General features: G+C 35.2%; 3 protein-coding genes across 3 annotated transcripts in view; all 3 read right to left on the reverse strand.

Annotated features, from left to right (window-relative positions):
• Window positions 1-542: 542 nt before the first annotated feature.
• armh1 (armadillo like helical domain containing 1) lies at window positions 543-4611 on the reverse strand. Its single transcript, XM_052562708.1, has 11 exons — window positions 3529-4611; window positions 3324-3392; window positions 3026-3192; window positions 2556-2752; window positions 2142-2226; window positions 1934-2050; window positions 1508-1580; window positions 1283-1412; window positions 1071-1148; window positions 892-973; window positions 543-772 (listed from the first exon to the last, which is right to left on the reverse strand). The coding sequence occupies exons 1-11, from the start codon at window positions 3732-3734 to the stop codon at window positions 744-746; spliced, it is 1233 nt and encodes a 410-aa protein (XP_052418668.1). The 5' UTR covers window positions 3735-4611; the 3' UTR covers window positions 543-743.
• Window positions 4612-4738: 127 nt separating this feature from the next.
• On the reverse strand, window positions 4739-10378 carry guk1b (guanylate kinase 1b). Its single transcript, XM_052562709.1, has 8 exons — window positions 10293-10378; window positions 7944-8059; window positions 7794-7835; window positions 6093-6189; window positions 5751-5889; window positions 5585-5669; window positions 5425-5510; window positions 4739-5340 (listed from the first exon to the last, which is right to left on the reverse strand). Exons 2-8 carry the CDS (start codon window positions 8053-8055, stop codon window positions 5308-5310), a joined length of 594 nt encoding a protein of 197 aa, XP_052418669.1. The 5' UTR covers window positions 8056-8059; window positions 10293-10378; the 3' UTR covers window positions 4739-5307.
• A 1402-nt stretch (window positions 10379-11780) lies between these two features.
• The window catches only part of rnf220b (ring finger protein 220b), a 31605-nt gene continuing 16797 nt past the window's right edge, over window positions 11781-26588 (reverse strand). Inside the window, exons 3-16 of the mRNA XM_052564023.1 lie at window positions 24178-24304; window positions 21971-22016; window positions 21790-21882; window positions 19186-19228; window positions 18820-18924; window positions 17777-17820; window positions 17322-17433; window positions 16275-16365; window positions 16066-16152; window positions 15923-15975; window positions 15693-15777; window positions 13752-13860; window positions 13327-13401; window positions 11781-13205 (exon numbers count right to left, since the gene is read on the reverse strand). Of these exons, the coding sequence (XP_052419983.1) occupies window positions 13134-13205; window positions 13327-13401; window positions 13752-13860; window positions 15693-15777; window positions 15923-15975; window positions 16066-16152; window positions 16275-16365; window positions 17322-17433; window positions 17777-17820; window positions 18820-18924; window positions 19186-19228; window positions 21790-21882; window positions 21971-22016; window positions 24178-24304 (1142 nt within the window). The 3' untranslated portion in view covers window positions 11781-13133. The remainder of the gene's footprint in view (window positions 13206-13326; window positions 13402-13751; window positions 13861-15692; window positions 15778-15922; window positions 15976-16065; window positions 16153-16274; window positions 16366-17321; window positions 17434-17776; window positions 17821-18819; window positions 18925-19185; window positions 19229-21789; window positions 21883-21970; window positions 22017-24177; window positions 24305-26588) is intronic.

The following is a 26588-nucleotide window of genomic DNA, read 5'->3' on the forward strand; positions in this document are numbered from 1 at the left end:
CTTGACTAATTAACAAACGATTTGATTGACAGCAGTGGTTCTTGAGGCAAAGTTGTCCAGAATGAGGAAATTTATATGATATGAACATTGTGCACATGCATAAAATGCCATGATTGCAATAGGCGCAAAACTCGTTAATACCTGCTGACCGATTTCTTTCAAATTTCCCAAAGACCTCTATGGCCAGGAGACAAATAGGACTGCCAAGTTTCATTCCGAATGGAACCCTGTCTAATAGGTACTTTAAATTGATTGGGCATGTTTTTTTTAAGATATGCAAATGTCCTCCTAGACATTCGTGGCACCTTTGACAAATACATTGCATGTCAATCGGACTAACATAGTGTACAGTAATTGTAGCCATTTTTAGTTTTTCGTTATTATAGCACCACCAAGTGGCCAAAAGTTCCATTATGTTTTATTTCACCAAAAAATGAGCTCATACAGATGAGTACCAAGTTTGGCGAAAATTTCTTATTACGTTCAAGAGTTATAGCTAAATTTAGCTATTAGCTAAAGTTAGCATAATTTGTTATGACGCTTACATGACAATCTATCTTATCTATTTTAAAGTCATTACAATATCATTAAAATATTACTATTTTATAATGTAATGCTTGAGTTTTCTAGTGCACCCATATTTAATTGAACCAAAGAAATATGCTATAGAAGACTCTTATTTGTAATCCCTTATTTTATGGATAAAAACACCAACAACAAGAAAAGGCTGTTTCAAGCTGTGTTCAAGAATCTGAATTCAGATCCTCAAGCACTGTAGAAAAATAAAAGGAAAATGAAAGGACATTGTAATTAAGCACTGGTTTCTTTCAAATAAAGAAAAAAAAACATACAACCTAGCAATTTCTCTCTAGATACTGTATGTCAACTCACCACATGAAATGTTCACTTTATTTGAGCATAAAATGTCAGCTTGAATGTCATCCATGTTCAAATGTGGGACATCAGCATTGTGCTATAAACAACATGCAGAGAAACACATTTTAAAGTTAACTAACTTTATATTGACTTGATATTTTTATTTGATATAAAACCACACAATAAGGCCTCACCATAAAAGACTCAAAGAGTCTGGTGCCCATTGCTCTGTGTACATGCTCTTCCACCACTGGATACATGCGCACAAAATGCTAAACAGACATTACACATTAATATCAGATTCTCATTGGTCTATTGCTTGCCCAGTACTGCATTTACTTGACTGATGCAGAATCAGCATATGTAAGAATGAGTGAGTGTGGGTAGGAGGTAGTTTTAAATGAACCTCCAAAGCCAGGCTGGCTTGTCTCTGGGAATCAGCATGTTCCTGGTTCCCCATTGCAAACAGTAAGTTGTGGATCACTCTGAGAGAGAGCAGCTCTTTGGATATCTCTTCACTTTTCTGTGCCAGAATCCTGTAACATCATGTCAATATACAGTACATAATAATCATGCTAATCAGCATGCCTTATATAATTTTTTCCATGCAGTATGTCTTGAATGTAAGTACCTGATGGTTTTAGCAGTAGCTGCTTGCTGGAGAAACACAGGGAGTGAATCGGTCATTTTGGCCACCTCTGGATCTAACAAAACAATCTAATTGTTTCAGCTGAATTTCAAATGAAACACAGGACTTTTCATTACTCTTATGACAAACAAATCAATAACTGAGAACTATGCAAATTCAAGCCACAATCCATATTTGTTTCATGTCTCATCTACATCTGCTCTAAATTAAAATACAAAGCCCAAAAGGTAACATTTGGGAGGTTGAATTAAGGACATCTCCACGCTGCAACGTGATCATAATGCAAAGCAGTATAGTCATCGGAGAACCACTATTTCAGTTGCAAAAAAAAAAAAAAAAAAAAACCTTGGCAGTTACACAACATTTATGCCTTGCTTTAATCGAAAGAAAATGAGCAACAGATCATACCCTCCAGGATGTTGTGTTTGGGATTTCTCTGTTTAGTTGGTTTGAGAAAAGCCACCAGACCCCTGAGCAGAGCCAGTCTAACCTCTGATTGCATAAGCTCTGTTATCAGTTCTATTGCTGGAAGTAAAAACAAAAGTACAAATCAAAGTTGGGATTCACAGTAGGGTAAGCAATAACAAATAATGTCAAATTTGAAATGTTCACTTGCCTTCATATTGCACTTCTAAATGTAGGGACCTCAGAATATTTAATAAGGGTTCCACTATGCTGTGATGGGCTGTTTTTACAATGGGCTGGACAAAACAAATTGTATAAATTATATATACAATTACGTATCTAGTCCTTAAATAATTATTATTAGTGCAGTTTTCATGAACTCATATTCTATCCAGAACTATCTGAAATGTTTGTACTTTCAAAAATTAAACTGTCAAATTGCAAGACAATTAAAGTGAGCTGCAAAACAGCTATATACTTTTTCCTTATAAATTAATTTAAAATCTTTTTTTTATATATGTATAATAAAGTTAAAGCAAACAATGCATAAACAATAGTACATGTACTTTTTTTTTACTATTCAAGATTCCTTTGGTGCTCTTGTCACCCTGCATCACCGTTGTACCTGAACTATACGTAGGATCTGTAAAACAAGCTGCTGTGCTCTTGGCGAGGTGCAGGTCAGCAGGGCGATCAGGCCCTTGTACACCTGATTCTGGTATTTGGGGTTTCCATGTGCCAAAGATTCTAGCAGGGCGGCTGCGTTCTCCTGAGTCCCCTCTGTCTCAGATTTGGCCAAACATTCAGCTACGGCCTTCACACCTGTCAATCAGAGAGGAACTGATGTGAGAGCTGAAATCAGTTCATGAGCCAGTATACAGAATGAGTATGTGTGTATATAAAGTTGTCAGAGTTTGCTTGTCAAAATCTCCAACCTTCAAAATTGATCCTGATTACATCATGCAAGGTTTTAACCTCACAATATTTCATGGAAATGTTGCAAAATATAATTCCATAATACATCACTGAAAAATGAGCTGGAGCTGTTTCACTTCTTGACTGGTAGTTTGTTGTGCAGTTGTGCTGTGTAAGTACCATAGCTTTCACAGATTAGCTCTTTATATTTTTGGCCTGCGTTGGCGATGATCTGGAGCAGGTGAAGAGCCTCTGTTTTATCCCCTTCCTTGAGTTTGTCTTGTCCTAGAATCTCAAGCAGGGTAAGCACTCCACCCACCTCCAGAAACTCAATCATGTACTGATGACTGATCATGCAAACAAACAAAATGAAACCATGTTAGGATAGACACTGTTTCTTTTAGGGAGTTTTATTTGCACAAAGATCTTGCATGCTTAATACAAAAATTATATCCACAGCATTAATTTTGTCTTTTACCTGCTGTTAGCAGACAGGAAAACCCCCACTGCTCTCAGCTGAAGGTCTAGACATGTACCAAACATATAACTGGAAAGAAAAAATGTAAGGAGGCATACATGGCAGGGACTGATGTCTCTCAGTTCAACTTAAGTTTTAGTCAGATACTCAGAAGGTATCTCATTTTTAGAGCACAGATAGAAAACATGACCCTAGGTGTGGATACGTTAGTCTTATCCAGGCAGTGAGCCGAGCAAGGAACAGGCTGGCAACTTGTGCGAACTCCAGCTCCAGTTCAGGACACGTCTTTCCAGTGTTCTTGGCCAGAAAGTCACTTAGCATTCGACTGCGCACCGTCTTACTGCCCTGATCCCACTCGTGGAGGAAACACATCACCTGACTGATGGAGGCCTGCTCCTTACTGCTAGACATGACTCAAGCATCTCACAAACTGTGGGAGATGATGAACAATATCAGCTAATGTACGTGTTACTAATGGACAAATATATTATATTACGTTTTTCTTGTTGGAAAAAAATACAGCATATGCTGGTAGGTATGTTTTGAAGCATGGCAGCTGGTTTGAGCTGCTCCTTAGCTGGTCATGGGCTAGTTTAAGCTCGTCATGTGCTGGTCCTTAGTAACTAACTCCTGCTCAGTATCAGCTAGCTCAGAACCAGCTCAAACCAGCGGCCATGCTTCGAAATAAACCAGCATATGCTGTTTTTCTTTTCGTAACAGTTGTCCAGATCCAGAACAAAGATATATCTAGATATATTTAATAGATTCAGATGTACGAATTCACAACATTTTCTCTATCAAAACGTGTCATACATTATGAGATACAGTGCTTGCAACTGTATAAGCAAAAGTCATACATTATTTCTGGTTCATTTAGAAAAGCTCTACTGTGTGAACATAAAAACTTACCATAATTGAAGAAATTCATCAAAAACGTCAGCTATTACACACTATCCAATAATACGTAGAAGGACGCGAATGTAATTACTTTGCCAGTAGCCTACACGTTTTGTTTACAGTAATAAAACAGCTTTTGTCGGATTGTGGTTGTTTACCATTTGTTTTATAATGCACACTTAAAACAGAAAAATCTTATCTTGATAATAGCATTTTTATAATCTATATCATATTTGTTTTTCAGCTAACATTTTATTTAGAAACCACGACATGTTTCTCACCTTCACTTCCGCCAATGTTTGCAGTTGCCATGGTTACTGACGCTCACGGTGTCAGTTTGAACCGCTGATGTCAGAGTAAAATGTGATTTGTGCTGTTTAATATCTTTGCATATTTTAATGTTAGATTTATTAATAACACAATCAATCAGGAGATTATTAACTTACTTAATTTCACTTAACTTACACTTTGACATTAAAAGAGAAAAGAGAATTAGAAAAACGACAATAGAGAAATGATTTAATGTATCTAATGTTCATTTTATTTTATTTCAGCTAACCCAAAGTGATATTATTTTATTTTCATTACAATTTTAGAAACATGAAGGTGCCACTCAAACTAACCATTCAGTTGAATATTCAAACCTGTAAAAGACTTACTGAGAGTCAAGCCTGCTGTAATAGCTTAGCTCTCTACAAATATCATACATATTAAAAAAAATCATTTCTCTACTATAACTAATATGCTGATGATAAACAAACTATCAATATCAACTGAACTCGTATCTATTAGTTTTCTCCCTTCAGTATTCAAGATGCAAACATGCTCGAGAGACTAAGAGAAGAGTCTTCAATTGAAGTGAGATGATTTTAACATACATGCATAGATTTTCTCTCATCCACAGAGAAAAGCTCTATAGCACGCTCCTTTGAACATAGCACCCGTCTTGATCAGCCGTTTAAGTGAATAGAGTTTTTATATTCTGACATGAGAACCAACACCATGATTGCACCGTACAAGGCTGGAAAAAAAGGCTTCATGTCCTGTGTTGTCGGGCAGAATGGTCAAAAGTGTAGTTTTTCCTTTCCTATTTCTTGGCATCTTGCACCTTCTCAATTTCCTGTTTGAAAAACCCAACCACTCAGTGTTATTTATTTCTGAAATTAGGAAAAACTATATGGAATCAGATATAAAATAGTTTTACCTCAATAAGAACACTTTTGAGTTTCTCATAGGCTTCTTCCAGGTCATCATTAATGATCACCAAATCAAAAACTCCCGGTTCCTTACCTACAGAGGAGCAAAAGTGCAAGCGAACAAAGGTTTTGCTCAAGCACAACCGACTTACTGGAAGTGTCACTTACTGAGCTCCATGTCAATCCTCGCTGCTTCCAGACGCTTCTGTAGACTGTCCTCCGTCTCGGTTTGTCTGTCTCTCAGACGCTTTTCCTGTAGGACAATAAAACATCTTCCTGTATTTTGACAGTAAAATGCTGTATAATGAAACTGAGAATGTTTCTGTCAGCTTACCAGGATCTCTATTGAAGGTGGCTGGATGGAGATATAAATGGGGTTCAAATCAGTCTTTTTAATGTTTTTCACTCCTTGTATGTCAACATCCAAGATACAGATGAGGTTTTGTGCCTGAACATCTTCTATGGATGTTTTGCTGCAAGTGATAGTAAATTTGATGAGCAATAACATTAAAATGTATTTGTTGTTATTAACAATACGCTAATGGGCAATTTTAGCTACTTCAAAATAATTACTTTTGGGCATTGGTATGAAGACAAAGAATTAGCAGCAAACCTGTGTTGAATTAAGAGGATAATGGGATCAGATAACAAATGTCGATTTACAAATAAAATGTACCTGGTTCCATACATGTTCCCAGAAAACTCAGCATTCTCAATGAATTCATCATTGTCAATTCCATCTTGCATCTTCTCTCTCGTGACAAAGTGGTAATCTGGGTTGAGGACAGAAATGAATGAAGATTAACTGTAAATCCAAACAAATTGTGGCTGTTAACAAGGGGACATTCATCAGATGTGCTGAAAGGGTGTTCATTTTATATATTATAATGACCATGTACTCGTAAACTATTAAAAGAAAGGTTTATAAAACAATTAAAAAAATAAGAGGATGACTAAATGATAAAATAAGTTCTATGTGACATTTTAAGTCTTTTCACTGCCCATCAAAACAGAAATCTTTATGCTCAGCAGAGGGCGCCAAATGTTTATTTCAGAATATCCGTTCCTGTGATACCAGTTAAAATGATTGCGCTTACTAAATGATGGGATGGGAATGGTGTGAATGAAACTTCTAAAATCTAAACTTCAAAAATTCAAAAACAGCTGTATTTGCACATAAAATAATCTCACGAAGATGTCCTTTATGTAAAGTCCATGAGAAAGCTCCAGTGCTGGATTCCTACCGTTCTGCTGGTTTAACTCCACAACAGAGCATCAGAGGGGATCTAAAGCGGGACCTAATGGTTCTGCAGGCACAAGACAAACAATTCACAACTACAGGAGGGCAAAACACTGACATCATCCGTGGCAGCACTGCAATGGAGACTCCTATTAGCATAACAACATCTGTAAATAAATATCATAAGAATAGCAAGCTAATACAATTAGCTGGTTATAGTCACAAAATAATTTTTAGATGCAGTCTTTCTCAATTCCACCTTAAATATCTCTAATAAATCTGTACTGCTTTCAGTTATTTGCTTTTTAAACAGCCTATCCATTGAATTTGTATAAATTGTGCAGAGAAAATAAAAACAATTTGCCCATGTGACCTAAACAGATTTTAGAAATATTTTTGTTCATTAAATGATTTTAAGGTTCTGTAGTGATGCTAATGATCGTCTCTGGGAATTTTATGCTGTGAGGAGTGTGATGTCAGTTCACATCACATAGAAAACCAAGGGAACCCAGGGGGCTATTTTCAAAGGCTTTTTACTCCAAAGTGCACACTGGCATTCATGTCAGAGAGAACATGTGATGTGATGTCCACAATCGCATCTTGTCATTTTGGCCTGAATTGTAATTCACTTACAAAGGTTTAGATTTTAGAAGATGAAAGTAACCCCCATTACTTTCTCATCACATTACATATGCCAATAATCAATAATAACTAATTATGACCAATAATGGAAACCAAATCTACACCTTCAGATGTCTCAGAGGAGAGGATGTCTGCTACAGGAAGTAAGGTAGCCCCCAGAAGCAGTGGGAGACAATTCAGCCCTAGAGAAAATGACAAAGGCACTTTGGGGAATAAAAAGAGAAATTTACCCCGTGAAATGTGGTAATATGTTTGGAAATTAAACAGTTCACTTGGGAGTAAGAAGCAACAAAGAAGACAGTTATGGACTAAGGTTGAAGGGGCTTTCAAATTGGATGGGAATGTAGTTGGGAAAACCCCCCTTTCTACACTGGGCAAGTACAATCAGGTATATATTTCTTTTTTTTATTTATTCTATTTCTGAACTCATATTTGACATTGTTTCTATGATAAAGCAAGCCTCTCATAGTTGTTAAGTCGGGAATTCTGCTTTACCTCTCCCATCTTCCTCTCCTGGACGAGGATTTCTGGTGGTGTCTGCAGAAAGAAATATCAAGGTATAAAAAAATGTATCCAGCATTCTTGTTGTTTGTTTACTTGTATTTTGTCTAACCATCTGTCTAATTTGTCTGTAATGTCACATACGCGAGACACTGAATCCAAAAACCCCTTCATATTCTTTCATGAGTCTCTTCAACAGGGTGCTTTTTCCGGCTCCTGATGGGCCACTCAGAACTACAGGCCTGGGTCCTGACATTTCTCTGTGAGACAATCAAAACAGGTTTGTTAGATAAAAGGTATGTAAGATGTTTTAAGTTCTTGGTGATTAAATCTTCAAACCTAGTATATGCAAAAAAAAAAAAAAAAAAAAAAAAAAAAATTCAATAAGTCACAGTCTGTAGATAAAAGGGAAATTAAAAAAATAAAATAATATTTTAAAATGTATAGGCTACTCTTGTTCAAATGTTACAGTTAGAACAGCAATATTGTGAAATATTATGACAATTTTAAATTTGCAGCTATTACTCTAGTCTTCAGTGTCACATGATTCTTCAGAAATCATTCTAATATGCTGATTTGATGCACTTTTTAAATGATCAACAATGTTGAAAATCATTGTGCAAATTCGTATTTTTCTGTGAACTGTGTTAAAAAATGTTTTTCAGGATTCTTGATGAATAGAACATTCAGTAGAACAGTATTTAATTAAAATAAATTATACATTATAAACGTCTTTACTGTCAGATTTGATCAATGAATACTTGCTGAATAAAAGTATATATATATATATATATATATATATATATATATATATATATATATATATATATATATATATATATATGTAAATTAAGGTAGTGTAATTAAATGCAGCTAAAAAGGCATAGCATCTTTTAAAAGCCAGGTGAAATGCTACCCATATATTTTGACATCAAAAGTCACGTGTTCAATCAGACTTAGTATTTTGGTAGAAATCCATCTGTCGCTACAATAGCAGCCAAGTAGACAGATGCCCACACGGGTAGGTTGCGTGACATGCTTCATCCTCACAATGCGAACAAGGTAAATGTAAAAGAAAATGAAAAATAGATTACACATTAATTACAGATGAACTTGTACTGAGGACCATGAAACCATAATAGTTCAAGAGAGATTTAGTTTTAGTTTTAAGAGTTCTAATGTACACTGTAGCATTGTACTGCACTCTGACATAAAATGCTAGAAAAGATGTGTCATTTCTTAAATCGTACATACAAGCCTTTATTATTCAATCACAACAAACAAAAACCTTTCATACTGAGCACGGATTAGGTCAAGTAGGATGCTTTTGTCTTGGTGCTCAGCTGAGAGAGAGAGAGAGAGAGAGAGAGAGAGTGCTATAAGCTAGAGAAGTTAACATGGGTGGACACTGAGCCTATTGCATGCCTGCGTCCCTCCAAGAGAGAAGCTCAGGAACTAATCCACTGATCCGGGTGATTAGTGATTCTGTTTTGAGGTCTGTGGACTGGGTCTTGTAATTGAGAACAGGGCACACAAAGTAAAACAAAATAATATAACCCTATTTCCTGGCTAAGAAGCCTTTATTATTAATTTAGTTATTTTGCATAGTTTATAACACAGAATGGAACCATGGAAGTCATCATATAACTTTAAATGTTAAATGTGTTCATGTTCCAGCTGGCTTAAAACAGATTAAAGAAAAAAGTTGTGAAGTGTTATAAATGAACTTTGGAGAGTCTGTCTTTCATAATAATGCAATTTAGCAAAGCATTTACATTATTTGCATGGTGGAAAAGGATTTACATGTTCATGTAAAGTGCCATGAAAATATCTTAATGAAGTCAGGTTAGGCCAATGAAGAGGATTACCTTTAGCCTAATGACAAAGGCCCACTGACCTAAAGCCTGTCTTAATGTTTTCTACAGTGTCTGTCTGGAATCATGTCCGGAATCATATCCGGCCTATTTTTTAGGGACTCTGCTGGAGACTAGACAAACCAACTGGACACTGGACACAGCTCTAGAATAAATATACAGTTGCCTACCAGCAGTTTGTTCATTTTCACTTTTCTTTGTTTATTCTATCATATATCCCTATAATGACATATTTTGGCTACTGCATCTTCAAGTGTTTCTGTCTTATGATGATGATAAAGAATAATAAAAATTAAATAAATAAAATGTAAAATGTAAATAAAATTAATATTTAATAATAAAATTATTAAACATTGAAATATTTAAAGTGTGCTTTTCTTTTCAAGACAACATAAAATTTCAAAACTAAAATTCATATTTTAATAAAAAAATTTATTTAAAAGCACAAATGAATATGCATCTACAAATTAAATTAATAAAAATCTGATGTGTTCAGTATCCTTTCAGACTGATTACTGTGTAATAAAACCATTTGTTATTAAAATAATTTATATAACAATAAACGCTACATTTTGACCTCTAAATCTTGAACACTGAAAAAAGGAAAGACAGCTCTTACCTTGTCTATGCTGGTTAGATGGTGAAGTATGTTAGTGTGTGTTTCTAGCTCACTGACTTACTGCCACAGCTTACTGCCAGTGACAGTTACCACCTCCTCCGTTTACTCTCTCTCAGCCAATCAAATAGCAGGTCTAGTGTATTTTTTGTTATGACAGAGATAAGAGGCTACTAATCATACTAAACTTAGAAAAGCCATAATCATTTGTTTTTCCTGAGAAATAATGGTGAAAATGCATTTTGTAGACAAGACCAACATCCATTCTGAGAAATGTTATATAAATCTAAATAGGATGCAGTATATAAAATAACTACTGTACACTGTAAATAAATATATAACTAAAAATTGTGACAACTAGTTCCAGTCTTGCCTGTAATGCATTGTAAATAAACCAAATAAGGCAAAATTCGAATTCTATAATGATTTTGTAAATTCTAAATATATTATTATGGAAATCTAAAATTAAATTAAATTCAAACTACACCTTGAATCATATTTTGTGTATTTTTAAGCAATCTGTAATTTTAAAACTATGATTCACTAGCATATTTGTGTTCAGATCTTTCTTAAAAAAAAAAAAAAGATACAATGTGCTAAACAATAATTATTGAAATTATATTATTGTTATCATATAATATCATACAATTCAGTCAGCCAAATGTTATTTAAAGGTGTAGGCCTGAGTTTATTGCTCACTCTGAGTAATGAACTGCAATTTCACATAGCTAAATTAAAAAACGAATTTTGTCAAATAAAGTTGAACATTACTTCATAAGTCTCCACAGAGTCTGCAATAAAATTACATTAAAAAAGCGGCATATTTCTACATACATCTCCTCACTACTGGCTGTGTATTAGGAGAGTCATGGCATTTCTGCTCCCTTACAAAGCATCCAAAAAGTAATTCCATTAGTTAGGTTTCTGGGGCTGGACGTGTAAATATATATTTTTTGAGTGCATTTGGGAGTTTTAAAGTAAAATACACTGTGAGAGTAGTGCAGCAGTTCACTTCCTTTTGCATTAGACACAAGGCTGGGCTAATCCAGCGCTAACCTAAATCCACACAGACGAGTGTCCATATACTGCTGCTAATTAGAGATATGTCAGGACATCAGCCTTAGACATCCTTTTATCAGGTCATTCATTAAAGGAATCTTTAAGAATGGCAGGAATGAACTGGCCAGGTGGTGTTAAAATACTTCAGATGCAATAAATAGACCGAAAGGAAAGAGCTGGTTATTTTTTGTCTGCTACTGTCTCATCTCAAACAATAGAAGTGTGGGCAATGCCAGCACCATGGGTTTGATTCCCAGGGAATACAGTACAATAACGGATGAAATTTATACATTTAAAGAATAAAATGTCTGTAAAATGCATAAACGACCTCTTCACATTTATGTCCAAATGCTGGTGCCTTGGTGGTGACTCATGTATATAACGAAAACCATTTTAAGGCTGACAATGACATCTGTTAGACAACAACTTTAGTTTATTTTTTTGTCAAAGAAAAACAGATGAGTCTGTACAAAATGCATCATCATAAAACAAAGCTGGTTTTATGTTGCATTCTATTTCAGTTCTATCAAAAGTGCTTCACGATCTTTCAGTTACCTGTAGTAACTTTACTAGAGTGTCTAGACGGTAACAAAACTATTGCTAAAATACCACAAAGGAAACTGAGCTCCTCTTCTGTTAGTTCTGAGCTTAGTTCCTTGAGTCATAATGTCGTAACCTATAGTAACTCAGTGTCAACAGACCTTTATTCTGCTTGGCAGTGGAGAGGAGGGAAGGCTAAGCAGAGATCAGCCTCATCGTCCATATCCTGCATTAAGAATCAATTCCACCTGCTGAGGGTCCAGCTCTGCTGTACAGTACATATCAATACAATAACCTGCCAATCACCTGCTAGGGGTTAAATATTAATTCATTACAAGAATGCAGACAATTCCATCTACACAGCATCTTACATTGAAGTAGAAGAGCAAAAAAAAAAAAAAAAGGTCAGAAATACACAGGGGACTACTTCCACTCAGAATATTCATTGCTGAACCTTATAGTAAAAACTATTTTTGTTTATGCATGTGTACTGTTTGATAAAAGTAGCACTTTTTGGATCTGCAAACCTTGTGAGAATGGCTTTGTATTTTTGCATCATATTTAGTCTTTGAGTTTTGAGTTTTTAACGCATGCTTAGGATAAGGGCATCATGAGACAAAAAATGCATAATATAAACGATTACACTATCACCTATGTAACAGCTTAAATTATCATTTATCTTAAACCATATTTAAAAGATCCCATTCACTATTAAATTACAGTTACATAAGCATGGAAAATAAATGTACAAGATTCATTGCTTTTCTGCACATTCTACACAAAACACTGTTTATGAATGATTTCAAAGTTAACCGCTTTCCGATTTCAAATATTAACACTGCTAGATCCAAATTAGAAAAGAACTCTTCAGTGTAAACATTCACAAAACTATTTGACCAATTGCTTTAGAACATTTTCTTTGAGAATAACTTAACAATATTTTATAAAACAATGTTTTTTTTTGTTTTTTTTTACATAGAAACAACATTTGGTGATCGTTTTACTGTCCTTACAATATTATTACGGCAGATCTTTGCTTTAAATCTTTAACATTTCATTAAGAAATGAACACAGTGGTCTTCATGTACAGTAACTGGGTTGCATTCCGACATGAACCTTCGGGCAATGACTCTGTTGGGCAAAATGTCCTCTAAGTTTTGCAGCAGCCCAGAAAGGTACTCCTCAGTTAAAATGATCTGTCTGTGTAGAATGCAAACAGGCAGATGACAGGACGGCTGTAACTTTTCACAAATACACTCGTCTCAGGTCCCCAGGTGAGGTGATAGTGTTGCACTGTGGACACAGTTTCTTTGCTCCCTGCGAGAAAGATAATTTGACAAATCAATAACAACTGATAGTAACAAAGGCTTCACGTGTTGAATTCACATGCCTGTGCTAACGCTTTCTTTAAGTAAAGTAAGATACATGTTCATCTCACCAGGGTGCGAAGCCAGCATTCCTCACAGTGGACATGCCAGCACTGGATGGAGGTCAGGGGTACTGTGTAGGAGTCCTGAAAAAAGTTTATGTACACAATAAAATGATGTGCACAAGAAAAAAATATTTTTCTGTTAGTTACTGGTTTCTTGAGCAGCAAATCAGCATGTTGCAATGATTTATTTAGAAAGGATGCAATTTCAAAACATTAAAATAGAAAACAGTTATTTGTATTGGAATAATATTTTACAATATTACTGTTTTTACTCTATTTTTGGATAAATAAATGCAGCCTTGGTGAGCATGAGAGACTTCTTTCCAAAACATTAAACAAACCTATTACTGACCACAAACATTTGCAAAGTAATTAGTGTGTATTAATTTCATTTTAGTCCGTTTTGAATTAAAATGCAAGGTGAAGCTTACCATGCAGATGAGACACTTGAATCTGTCCCCTCGCGTGAGCTGCTTCTCCAGATCTCTGATGCGTGTTTTCAGGGCCTCCAGCGTACTGAGGGAGGGGTCATCTGGTAAGCTAAACGAAACAAAGAACAAATCCATCAGAGATTGATTAGAAAGTCACAGCGTGCTGAGGGTTTTTTCGCTGAAGGCCAAATGTTATGAATTCTAAATTACACATGAACGGTAATCAGAAGACAGATTGCATCATTAAATGAGGTACATTCAGAAGCAAAATTCAACACTGTAATAAATGAGAGTCAGCATCCCTATTGTATTGCCATATTGAACAGTAAAAATGAAGAGCATACACTTACTGCCTAGGTCTGTGTGCAAGTAAACTGATGCAAAGTGTGATCGGTTAAATAATCAAAGAAAAGACACAAAAAGGTACTATGGGAATTGTCATACTTAATAAACCTAATAAAAGTACAATACAATTCCACTAACTTTTAGTGTGGGCAGAAACAGCTTAAGATTGCCCCTTGTATTGACCTTTCCCACAGCAGGTGAGGGACAGACATGTCACCGCAGTGTGCAAACATTGTCTCAGTGTAATTGCTTTATTAGCGTGTCCACACAGGGCCGGGCAGCAAGCGCCCCGCGGCACACAGTCATTTGTCAGGAACGGTCCTCCTTCCCGCCTCACTAACCCTTCCTCACTCGAGTGTTTCCACTTCACCACAATTAAATAACACTCGCTCAGAGCCCCCTAATCCCCGGTAGGAACATCCTGGCCAACGCATCCCCATTTAATCAGCTCTCAGGAATTGAACTATGACAGCAGGGGGTTTAAGTGATCCATCAAAAATGCCTCATGTAATAGCCGCCAAATATAAGCATAATGAATGCTGGTTTTCTCTTGTAGCTGTCTGCTGGAAATATGAAATAACTGCCCCCGTCCTCAGGCTAAATACCTACTGGAGAGTTGTGACGGATCAGGTACAAAAATATGCTGCAAAACAGAAGTCTTGTGTTAAATTTAAAATTGTAATATTTGTATGTATTTATATATATATATAAATATATACACATAAATACACACACGCGCGCACACACACACACACACAGATATTTGTTTTTATTATATATGAAAATTATGAGGCACCATGGGATAAAGGCCTATATAATATAATATAATTTGTGTGACAGAAAAAGGGAAAAGTCTTTCTCTTTCGCTTGTGATGATGCAACTTTTCTAATCTGCGGGTGGACATGCAGATACATACAAATCACTCACACATAATACATTCAGAATAATTACATTTAGAAAAAGTATTTCATAGTTTCCCTGCAATATGACACTCCTCGACTGATAGATGGATTAATCAAGCTGATTAATGATTCACTCCGAAACATAAGTCAAACACGCTTCAGTGAACTTGGCAAAATGTAGCCCCACTGAGAAAGAACCGATTCGTGTGCTCTTATTGAAAGGGTCACCCATAAATAATTCTTCATGTGTCCCTTCCATGAGCAAACTTGACCTCAGTTGCATGATTAGTAATGCTTGAAAATCTGTCCCAGTGCACTAGGAAAGAAGTTACAATTTCCCAACAGGAAGTTCTGTATCATGATCCTGCAGAGATCTCTTCCAAGAAAATGACATGGATGTGGGGAAGGAGAAGGATGGAGGGGAATGGGTGGAGGCACTTGAATATTAACCTGTGTATCTCTCACATGAGCATCACAGCTCAGAGTGTCTGGAATATATGCACAAACCACTTTTAAAAATCGTGCACTGAAGTCAGGATAAAACAGAAGTATTGACAGATCCGGTCTTTGTATTGTAATTTAAATAATTACAAATGAAACATGCATGAATGAATAGTTCACAATAAGATGTAAAACTTAGATTTAGAAAATAGGATGAATTTTCTTTTTATGCTGACTTTAAGGTATACTTACATCTCTAACTCGCTGTTCTTGCAGGTTCTTGGAGATGTTGTGCTTGTTTTGTTCTCAAACTCTCCATTGCTTGTAGTAGGAGTTTCTGCAGACATAGTACAGTATTGTGAATAATTTGAACACATGTATTATATATGTATATACATACACACATGGTGTGTGTGTGTGTAAGCCAACTACATTAAACATTTTTCACTAAATTAGCATCTCTAAAAAAAAATTTGGCTCACCTGGGTTTGCCAACTTGGTTTGCTCTGGAGATGACCTGCTGGTTGTGTCGCCACTTTTAAAGGAAAAAAATAAATAAAAAGGAATCAGTATTATTAAAGTAGCAAAGAAAAACGAATAATATATTCTTTGTGTGTGTGCATACTTTAAAACAGCTCCTCTTAACGCCTGCCTCTCCTCGGCATCTCTGGGTTCATTTCCTGAACAGGGAATCACATCCGCCTCTGTGTATCTGAGATCATTTGCTAAGGAAACATTTATCAAAAATGCTTTCACACACACACACACAAAAGATCACTGCCAGTCCTTGCTGTGCCATAAATTGTGCTGACTGACAGCAAAAAACAAGGATACTGTGCTTTTCCATATTCCAAAGTATCATCACCGTCCACATCCAGATCGGCATCGCTGTCCTGATGTTCTTTCAGTGTGCTGCTCACCAAACCTTAGAGATTTCATATGAGAATTGAATAAATGACAAAAAACAGACAAAAATATTCACAAATAGGTTGAGATACAAATGCGCCCTACTGATGAACTGCAAAGTGCTTAAGTGTTTTTAAGGACACAAGGGTCTAAATGACCTTTGAGTCCTTTGTGATTGGCTCGGAGTCTGTTTTTGACCCCTGTCTAAGTGATTTTACAGTAATCTCCTTCTCAAGAAGTTAACACCACTCCCATTACCTCACGTGTCTGTTGTGAACTAATCACACACACAAGCTCTTGCAAAACTAAGTGAGCTGCCTTGCTGCTTACATAGGCGCTCACCGAACCTCATAGGTAACCAATTTGGAAACACCGTGCATTGGCATTAACTCTACAAATAGACTTGATGTTTGCATTCAATTTGAACAGACTATTATTCTATTTAGCATGATGCATACTAGTTTACATAAAAATATAAACACTGTAAAAAATATGATTACTGGAGTACATTTTTACAAGAAACACTATTTCTACTTAAAAGATTTAATTCATTGCTTTACTTGCCATTACTTCTGAGAGAAAATAGTTTCAAAGTAAAAAATACACTTTTTTTCCCAGTGTAGCACATGGAGATCGAATAAAATAATCTGTTTTTATTTGTACCGGTTTTCTATTAATACATTTCAGTACTGCATTATTATTTTTGTCTTTTTTCCCCTGAGCTTGTCTCACTGCATAATTGGACTGGGTACTCCTCTGTAAAGAGTTTTGGTATGTTAGCAACTGATTTCATTAAGTTAAGTTGCTTTTTTATTGTAGTATTTTTATTTATTTATTTATTTTTTATATTTGCTTTTCTAATCTGATACCTGACTCCAATCTGACTCCTTATAAACATGGATTGATTTATAAGGATGTATTTGAGGATTTGGCATGTATTTGAATCACTGTGAAGTGTTTGTTTGTGTTTTGTACCTCTGAAGCCTCTGAGAACAGAAACCATCTGTATTCTTCTCTGTTCGGCCCATTCAAACTCCCTCCCAGCTGACAGCACAGAGCCATCTTCAACAGCACACACGCCGTCTCTCTGTAGAAAACACACACATATCAGTATCTCTGGTAGAAATGTCTCCACCGGCCTCGAGACAAAGCTTTCATCTGCTACCTGCCCTGAATACCTCTCGGCATTAGGTCACAGCTGAAAGAAACAGAAAATATTATGTCTGATCCTTCTGGCCACATCTACCTGTCCTATTCTGTGCATCATACGACTGACTTAGCAGAACAGGTCTTATGTCAAGTACAGACAAACAGTCTGTGATCTGTCAGTGAAAGCAAATCTAGAGAAGATACAGACTTCAGGGGAAGGAAGGTTCATTGTTCTGAATGAACACATGCACAATGAGAAATAAGATGCATTTTCATCATACCTGGTCTTCCTCTGCTTTCCGTCTTTTAAGTTTCCCAATGCGTGCTGTAAAATAAAACAAACTATGAAAAAAAACAACAACAACTGATTTTTTTACTGATGCTTGACACTTTCATATTATCTTATCTAAAAATATTAAGCATAAATAAATTTTTTGATTTGATTTTTCTCCAGTGGCAGTTTTATGATGGAAATATATACGATCTCAAGCTGTCATAAACTGATAAGACAGAAAGGCCTCTATGGACTACAAAAGATAAATAAATGGCAAGGGAATTGGACTGATCTGTTTATCTGATTATAACATAAAGACAAATACAAGATATACAGAATTCTCTGCATCTTCTCTCAAATACACACACACACACAGAGAGAAGAAGTCAAGTTCAGCATTGTGGAACGGTATCCACCACTCCATTAAAATCTCTGTTTTGCCGAGCTGCTAATGATGTTAAGGGACATTAATCTTTAGGAGTCTCAGCTCATAATATAGTCAAAGAAGATAGTAGAAACAGAGCTGAGGCGGTTACAATCACAATGAAGATGAGCATAACAGAGAGGGGATCATTAATTAGAGAGAAAATCTGATCAATTAGCTGTGACCAATCGTCCAATGCAACTTTTTTTAGATGTTAATGAAATAACATAAAAATTAACAGTCCTGATAAATTATAAAAAATTCAACATGATAGAGTATCAATATTTCACAGTACAGAGATTCAATACTCTGTATAACTGTGTCAAGGACATAATATTACATTAAATACTATAATAATTAAATATAATTTAAATATATAATTAAATATAATATAAATATAATTTAAATATAAATTTACTAAATATAATTTTCATCATCTCATTCTACATCTGTAGAAGATGTTTCTAAAGTCATTTTCTCCTTTAAGATGAATTTAAATCAGTTCTGGTTGGCATTCTAGATAAAGTTCTTCACATACCTAATTTTACAAAAATGCAAAACTTGATTTAAATAAATTTATAAAGAGTTGAGTTGCCGTCATGTGCAGTGCGTGGAGAACAGCTTACCAGACAGTGGGCAAGAAGATAAATGTGGGAATCCACAGTCAGGCCAAACATGAACAGATTTCCCTTTCTGTTTGGCGTAGCACCTGCACCAGCAGAGCTCCTTAACTGTTAACATATAAAAAGGTTAAAGGTCAATAATCTGCTCTGCTCGTGAGGGTGCTAGGTCAAAGGTCAGGGGTGGTGCCTTAATTTTGAATGTTCAAACTGTGTTAGAAGTGTGATTCAAAGTGTTTGTAATAATAACTGTGTGTCATTTTCAAAGAATGTCTTATTATGGAACTTGTGTATATATATATATATATATATATAAAAAAAACTTAATACAGTGAGAGCATTTTGAGATACTGAAAGTAATTGACAACGTACCATTGAGCCTTGTTTGCCTGTTTGCTCGTACTCGCAAAAATGTCTGATGAAAAACAAAACAAAAAGGAAGGTTCAAAATCCATAATCTCATAAAACATTACACCCAACATTTTATTTTAAAGGATAAGCCTTTAAGCCATCATACAGCATTTGTTCTCACAGAATATCCAATTTCACAAATGTCATATTGTGGAAAATTGGTTATAAACAACAATTCAGGTATATAGTAAATAAAAAATTAAAAAAAATAATTATATATTTGACTTATACAGGCATTGCACTAAAGCTGAAACAACTTAAAATATCAAGTGATCATATATAATGTTTAGAATAAATATCATGCATTTTAGGTTTTATGTTGTATAAATTATATAAAACTTTTGTCAGAAAAATGTATCAGCAGTCTTTAGAAAGTAAGGCATGTCAAGCCAATGCAAGTTTATTTATAAAGCACATTACATACACAATGGTAATTTGAAGTGCTTTACATAAATTAAAATAATAATAAAAAACAATCAAAATAAAACAAGGAATTTTAAACCGTTTAAAATGGTTTAAAATTGGTTTAAAATTAATTTAAATCTGTAAAAAAAAGAAAACTATTATATATAAAATACAGTACAATCGGTTCAGACGTAGCGCTGTGTTAATTCAATAAATGCACAGCTAAACATATGAGTTTTGAGTCTGGATTTAAATGTGGCTAATGTTTTAGCACATCTGATCTCTTCTGGAGACTGGTTCCAACTGCGGGCAGCATTACAGCTAAAAGCGGTCTCTCCTTGTTTTGTGTGAACCCGTGGTATTTCTAACTGACTCGATCCTCATGATCTGAGTGGTCTGTTAGATTTATATTCAGTGAGCATATCTGCAATGTATTTAGGTAGGCCATTGAGTGGTTTATAAACAAGTTAAAGTACTTTAAAATCAATCCTAAATGTAACTGGAAGTCAGTGTAAGGACCTGAGGACTGATGTGATATGAACAAGTTTCTCAGAGTCTTGACTGGAAACAAAACATCTAATTATTGCCATGTTAGTATGCTGATTTAGTTACTGCTTTGGCATGAATACTGACACTAAGGTCTGTCTGCAGAATCACACCAAAATTCTTGACTTGATTTTTAGTTGTTTGACCCCTAGATTCAACACTTTAAGAACTTCATCTGTGTTTCCAAATGCAATGACTTCAGTTTTTTCCTTGTTTAACTGAAGAAAGTTCTGGCACATCCAACTATTAATTTCATCAATACATTGGCAAAAGGGCTGTAGTCATTTGCCGATAAGGCTAGGTAAATCTGGGTATTGATCAGCATAGCTGTGCAGTGTTAAAAGTGAATGAGAGAAAGATAAACAGGCAATTTGGTTCTTTCTCATTATTTGACTTAGTGGGAGCATATACAGGCTAAACAAGAGTGGTGCAAGAATTGAGCCTTGTGGGGCTCCGCATTTCAGGGACGTCCACTTAGACTTACGCTCTCCTATACTCACATAATAACCTCTCCCTTCTAAGTATGACCTGAACATTTTGAGTACCATCCCAGAAAGCCCATAACAATTATGTTTTGATCAACAGTATCAAATGCAGCACTAAGATCTAGTAGTACTAGGACTGATATTTTGCCAAAATCAAAATTAAAGCTAATATAATTTATTATCTTAATGAGCACAGTCTCTGTGCTGTGATGCAGTCAGAAACCAGATCGAAAAGTGTCCAGGTATCCATTTGAGTTAAAGTAGTTGTTCAGCTGATTAAAGACTACCTTTTCAGTAATCTTGCCTATAAAAGGAAGATTTGATATTGGTCTATAGTTGCTCAATATGGTGTTCTCAAGTTTGCCCTTTTTCAGAAGGGGCTTAACAACTGCAGTTTTCAGGGATTTTGGAAATGTCCCAGAAAGTAGTGAGGCGTTCACTTCTAAGAGATCTGCATCTAAACAGTTACGTACACCTTTGAAAAAAGATGTGGGAAGTGTGTTAAGATAGCAATTGATAATTTAGGGTGCTGTACTATTTCTTCCAAAATGTTGCTATCAATCGTTTAAAAAACAGACAGTAACTTATTTTTGAAATTGCGGTTGAATCTGTCTGACCTCTCCATAACTTGAGGATGTTAATCGCCTTTCTGATATTATTGATCTTCTCAGAAAAGATGAAAGAAAACAAATTGCATTTGCTCTCAGAGAGGAATCTGACTTTGGGAGTTTGACAGTGTCTCAATAGTAGCAAAAAGAGTGCGAGCATTGTTTAAGTTACCGTTTACAAGGTTTGAGAAGGTCCGTCTAATTGTGGTTAGTTCCACATTGAAAGCATGACAGCGGTCTTTATAAATGCTATAGTGAATTTCAAGTTTTGTAAGTAGATTAAAATTATAATGTAACATTTTTAGAACATTAATATTATTTTGAATTCAATTAAAGTCCAATAGATGGCAGCACTACACTGAGGTCTGTCTCAAACTTTTGATTGACATGTAGATCAGGAAGGGGAAAAGTCCACTTTAATTTGTTTTCTTCTACCTCAAACGGATTAAATTTTAATATGCTCTTCAAAAGAAGTGCAAGCTAATGAAGTTAGATGTATATAACGTGCATTTCGTGCTCACCTGGTACCTGTCGGAGTGCACTGCCTCATCAGCGGGACGAGGAGAAGAGGCGGAGGAGGAACCCTCTCTCTTTATGTGCATAGAGAACAGAGACTGAGAGAGGTAGAGCAGTTATTATTGCCTGTAGACATAAATAAATTGTATATAACAAGTGTTGTGAAGTACATTGGAGAGTCTGTACCTTATGTGGCCCAGCAGCGAAACACTCCTTTTGAGCAGGACCCTGACTGTAAAAAGGAGAGAGTGTTATTAACACATATTTCATCACCACAATCCCATTAAATACAAAACTCAGAATCAGAATATGCAAACATGCTCAGAAACGAAGGATCAGTTTGCATATTTTTCTCAAACAACATTTCCTTCACAGTCAAATAAAAATAGTGTATAAAAAAAGCTGTCTCCACTCAGGTCCTGTACAGCAGGAAGGCTCTAACACACCCTGGGGCTGAGTTCAATTTGACACAATTACTGTCCACAGCTCTGTCACTAAGCAGATTATGGCTATAATTTCTTTATTGGAGAAATCTTTCATGTGTTCAGAGTGGCTAATGTGCCGCCCTGCCTCGTCTGATGCTGATAGCAAACGTTGAGGAAACGCATTATTAGCTTGCTATGATTTTCACAGGGACTGCCTTGAGCTTGACTGGCTGTGAAATGTCAGGAACAATGTAACAGCTTGTAATTTGTGATGTTGCAATGATGGAGGAGACAGGGAGAAGGGTGGAAGCATGGTGCACATGCCCAGAGGCTGTAGATAAATATGCCATCAAGACCTGGAAGCATTTAATGTGCCTTTGGAAGGGACAGGCTACAGGGAGATTGTGTGCATTTGCATGTGTGTGTACGTATTCATTGGCTCAATCTGCTTTAATTCTGCCCTTCCTCCATCTCTCCTGCTCTTGTCTCCAGTTTTGATCTCTTTACTATGGGCAGCGATGCATTTTCATGAGCCTAGATGAGATTTGAATAAGAGTGACAGAAGAGCATGCTGACTGTCAGCGGCACTTTACGGTCTACATGCTCCGGCCGACACAAAGAGACTGAGGCAGTTCAAAAAAAATCAAATCAACTCTCGACTGATCGGCTGATGATCTCAGATTGAGCTGGATGGATGGAAAAAACAAAAGACATGAGCGAAGCTGAGGGAGGTTGATAGATTATTGATTGTCTCAGTCATTATATGGATTGTATCTTGTTTATTACAGAGGAACATGACAGGTTTCATTTTGTCATCTCCATAAGAAATGCAGGTGAAGAATTAGGGGGGAAAGAGTGTGATAGCAGATTTATTTATTTAAATGTTAAATAAAACTAGTATTGATAAAAATAATAAATAATACAATTATTGCATTTACATTAGGCTTCATCATCCCCGCAACCAAGCCGTTTGAACAATTAATGACTGGGAGGATTTATTTCTATATGGTTAACAACTATAGTAACGAAGCAAATTAAATAAATAACTAATTTTTTGGGGGGCAAAATTTATATATATATATATATATATATATATATATATATATATATATATATATATATATATATATATATATATATATATATATATCATTTTCTTTTAGATTTTTCAGTTGAAATAATTAAATATTAGATATCAATATATTCCTATATGTATTAGTTTCTTTCTACATGGTTTACATAAAGTTATTGTTTGAATTTTCTTAGACATTTTTAATTGTGGCAACAAAATACATTCAAGATAAGCAAAAGTTGAGACAACACTGGGATATTATATTATATTATAATATTTTTATTTTATTTTTTGATTTAAATAATTAAATATTAGATATTAATGTATTTATGATCAGATAAAATGTATTTATTTATTTCAAAATGGTTTACATAAACAAATAAATCAAGTTATTGTTCGGTTTTTCTTTTTATTATAAAAAAATGGATCCAAAAGCCACAAAATTTGGGTCACCATTGGGATACTCTCGATTTAAGTATTCGATTTAAATGATAAATTAAATTAAAAAATAAATAAATAAATATATAAATTAAAATGCTTTAATTTATGCATGGATATATATATATATATATATATATATATATATATATATATATATATATATATATATATATATATATATATATATATATATATATATGTAGTAGCAAGTGAGCAACAAACTTTCAAAATATTGATAATAATAAAACTGAGTTAATGGGTGATAAAATAATTGTCGCCATTAATTAATTAATGCGTTAAGATGATAATAGCATGTAACTTGCCTAGCCCTAAAATATATATATATATTTATATATATATATATATATATATATATATATATATATATATATATATATATATATATATAAATGACTGCTGTCAATGGTGTGTTGAGGATGAAGTGGACGATGTACCTGTTTTGCAGCTGCATCAGTCGCTCCATCTCCTGCTCCATATGTTCCTGCAGCTCTCCTGGCCGCAGCACAGCATGACAGATGGGACACATGGGCGTCTGAGTGTCATATAAGGCCTTGACTTTACCTGGAGACAGGGGAGAGACAAAAGAGACATGCTTTATTATTATAAACCAACAATGAGCATTAAATAGAATTCTATACATGATAAAAATCATCTAGTCCAGGCAGATGTGTCACTTAAAAGAAGCTTATCAACTTGACTGCAGAGATATAAACTGTCTCGAAGTGAGGCCATAACAGGCTAACAAGTGGCCAAATGAAAGCTAATAAAACTATGCGAATAAACTATGGATCTGCATGTAAACGTCACCTGGAGCCATGCCCTTACCAGTCGGCCCCCTGTGAGTCCCCTCTCTTTTAAATTTCATCTACGGTGCAGCTCAAATAAATTCAGTGACAAGTACTAACTGCTTGCATCTCTGCCTAAAGGCAACCAGCATCAGTAAACAATGAAATCCCATGGCTGAAATTGAATTTATAACCACATTACCTGCACCGATAACGTCGGCAAATAACAAGATGATAAGAGGAATTTGATTTGATTCTGGGACAAGCACGTCTTTTCCCCCTCCTCCTGCTGGATGGAATCTCATCAGGGGAATTTCAGAGAAATTCCAAAATTATAATGTTATACCTTAACACGGATACACTGCCTTAATTAATATACATGGAAAAACTTAAACCTAAACCAATGTGTAGCTGCATAAATCAAAGTGGGAAAAAATGTATATTAATTCTGTAATTCTGATATTTTATGTTGTATAATCTATATCTAGACTATATTGCTAAAGATTTGATAAATACCCCCCCCCCATATTGTTTGTTTTAAACTTTAATTATATTTACACTACCATTAATATTGTGAAATATAAACACAATTTAAAATAACTTTTATCATTTAAAATACTTAATTTCAGTTATTCTTGTGAGTTTTTTTCATTTCTTATTTTCAATGTACTCCTTAACATATGTGGAAAGCATGAAACAAAATTCATAAGAACAGTATTAATTTACAACAACAACAAAAAAAAATATATATATACATATATATCACTTCACCCAAAATTTTTAGAATAATTGTGAATTGTAAAAAAAACAACAAAATAAAATTGTTAACATACTCTTACTAAAAAAACTCACGAAAAATAACAGAAAATTACTTTAAAAGCTACTAATTTTAATTAAGTATGTCTGAAGGAAACAGGAAGTCATCATGCTTAGATGGTCCCACTTGAATTTTTTCTCCAAGTTATAGGATGACTGCACATGCCAACATCCATATGACAACTGCCGCCGTCATGATGGGAGACGAATTCTGAGACGGCCATGAACTGACCTTTCCAAAATGCCACATTTCATCCTGGCTTTCTGTCACATTACGACAATATGTCACAAGCCCGAAAGAGACAATACAAGAGGCTTGTATTTCACAGAGCCGCATGCAAAGGGGTAAACAGTCATATTACTGGAGGCCAGATGAACGTGGCCCTCTTGGTAATTGATTGACGTGGACTGTATTGGTTGCAATGGCTTTTTCAAAATGTCAGAATTCAGAATTCAGACAGCCAACTAGGTTTGTGATCACGTATCAGTTTCTTATGTTCAGTAATCCATGAGAAACTTTTTCAATTGGGAAACTAGAATAGAATGGAATAGAATAGAATAGAAGTGACATTTGAAGCCAAGTATAAAGGTAGGTCCCTTAACGATTTCTGCCATGATTTTGCCTTTCAATAACTCTGTAATGGGCGCGACCTTTCAGTAATCCGAGGGCATGCGAGAGGCAGGCGACTGGCAGGGGGCTTGTTCCCTGGCAGACTTTCTGAGGAGAGTGGCAGTTATAAAACAGAATTGGCCAACTCCACACCTGCCATGAAGCCCCGTCAAGTAGCCTAAACCCGTCTGGTTCGTGTTTAACACATCAAATGTTTCATTTTATACAGGGGATTTCATCGTTCCTTCAATATGCTTTCTGAAGTGCAGGAGTATGCAAGCTCCAGTGAGTGTTTTTATTGAGGAAAATAATGGGCCATTGAAAAAGGCTATTTAATAGGCAACATAATAGGCAATGTAGCAACACATCTGCTGTGGAAAGTAATTTCCTTCATTTTCAAAAGGTATTTTCTTGATTCAGACATTCTTTATTCAGACATTTCATTAATCGGCTTAGAAGCAGCATAATCACTCTGGCACTGGACCAGGTACATGTGGAAAAAAAGTCAACGTTTGCTATTATTGAGGGTAATCAATGTCTGAAATAGAAGGAAGAGAGAAAATATTACCATGTTAAATCCTAGAGCTCGGCTACAATTGGGAGAAAGAGATGTTGCACGCTTGCATGTTCGATA

The sequence above is a fragment of the Carassius gibelio genome, chromosome B8 (genome assembly GCF_023724105.1).
Source record: "Carassius gibelio isolate Cgi1373 ecotype wild population from Czech Republic chromosome B8, carGib1.2-hapl.c, whole genome shotgun sequence".
NCBI lineage: Eukaryota > Metazoa > Chordata > Actinopteri > Cypriniformes > Cyprinidae > Carassius > Carassius gibelio.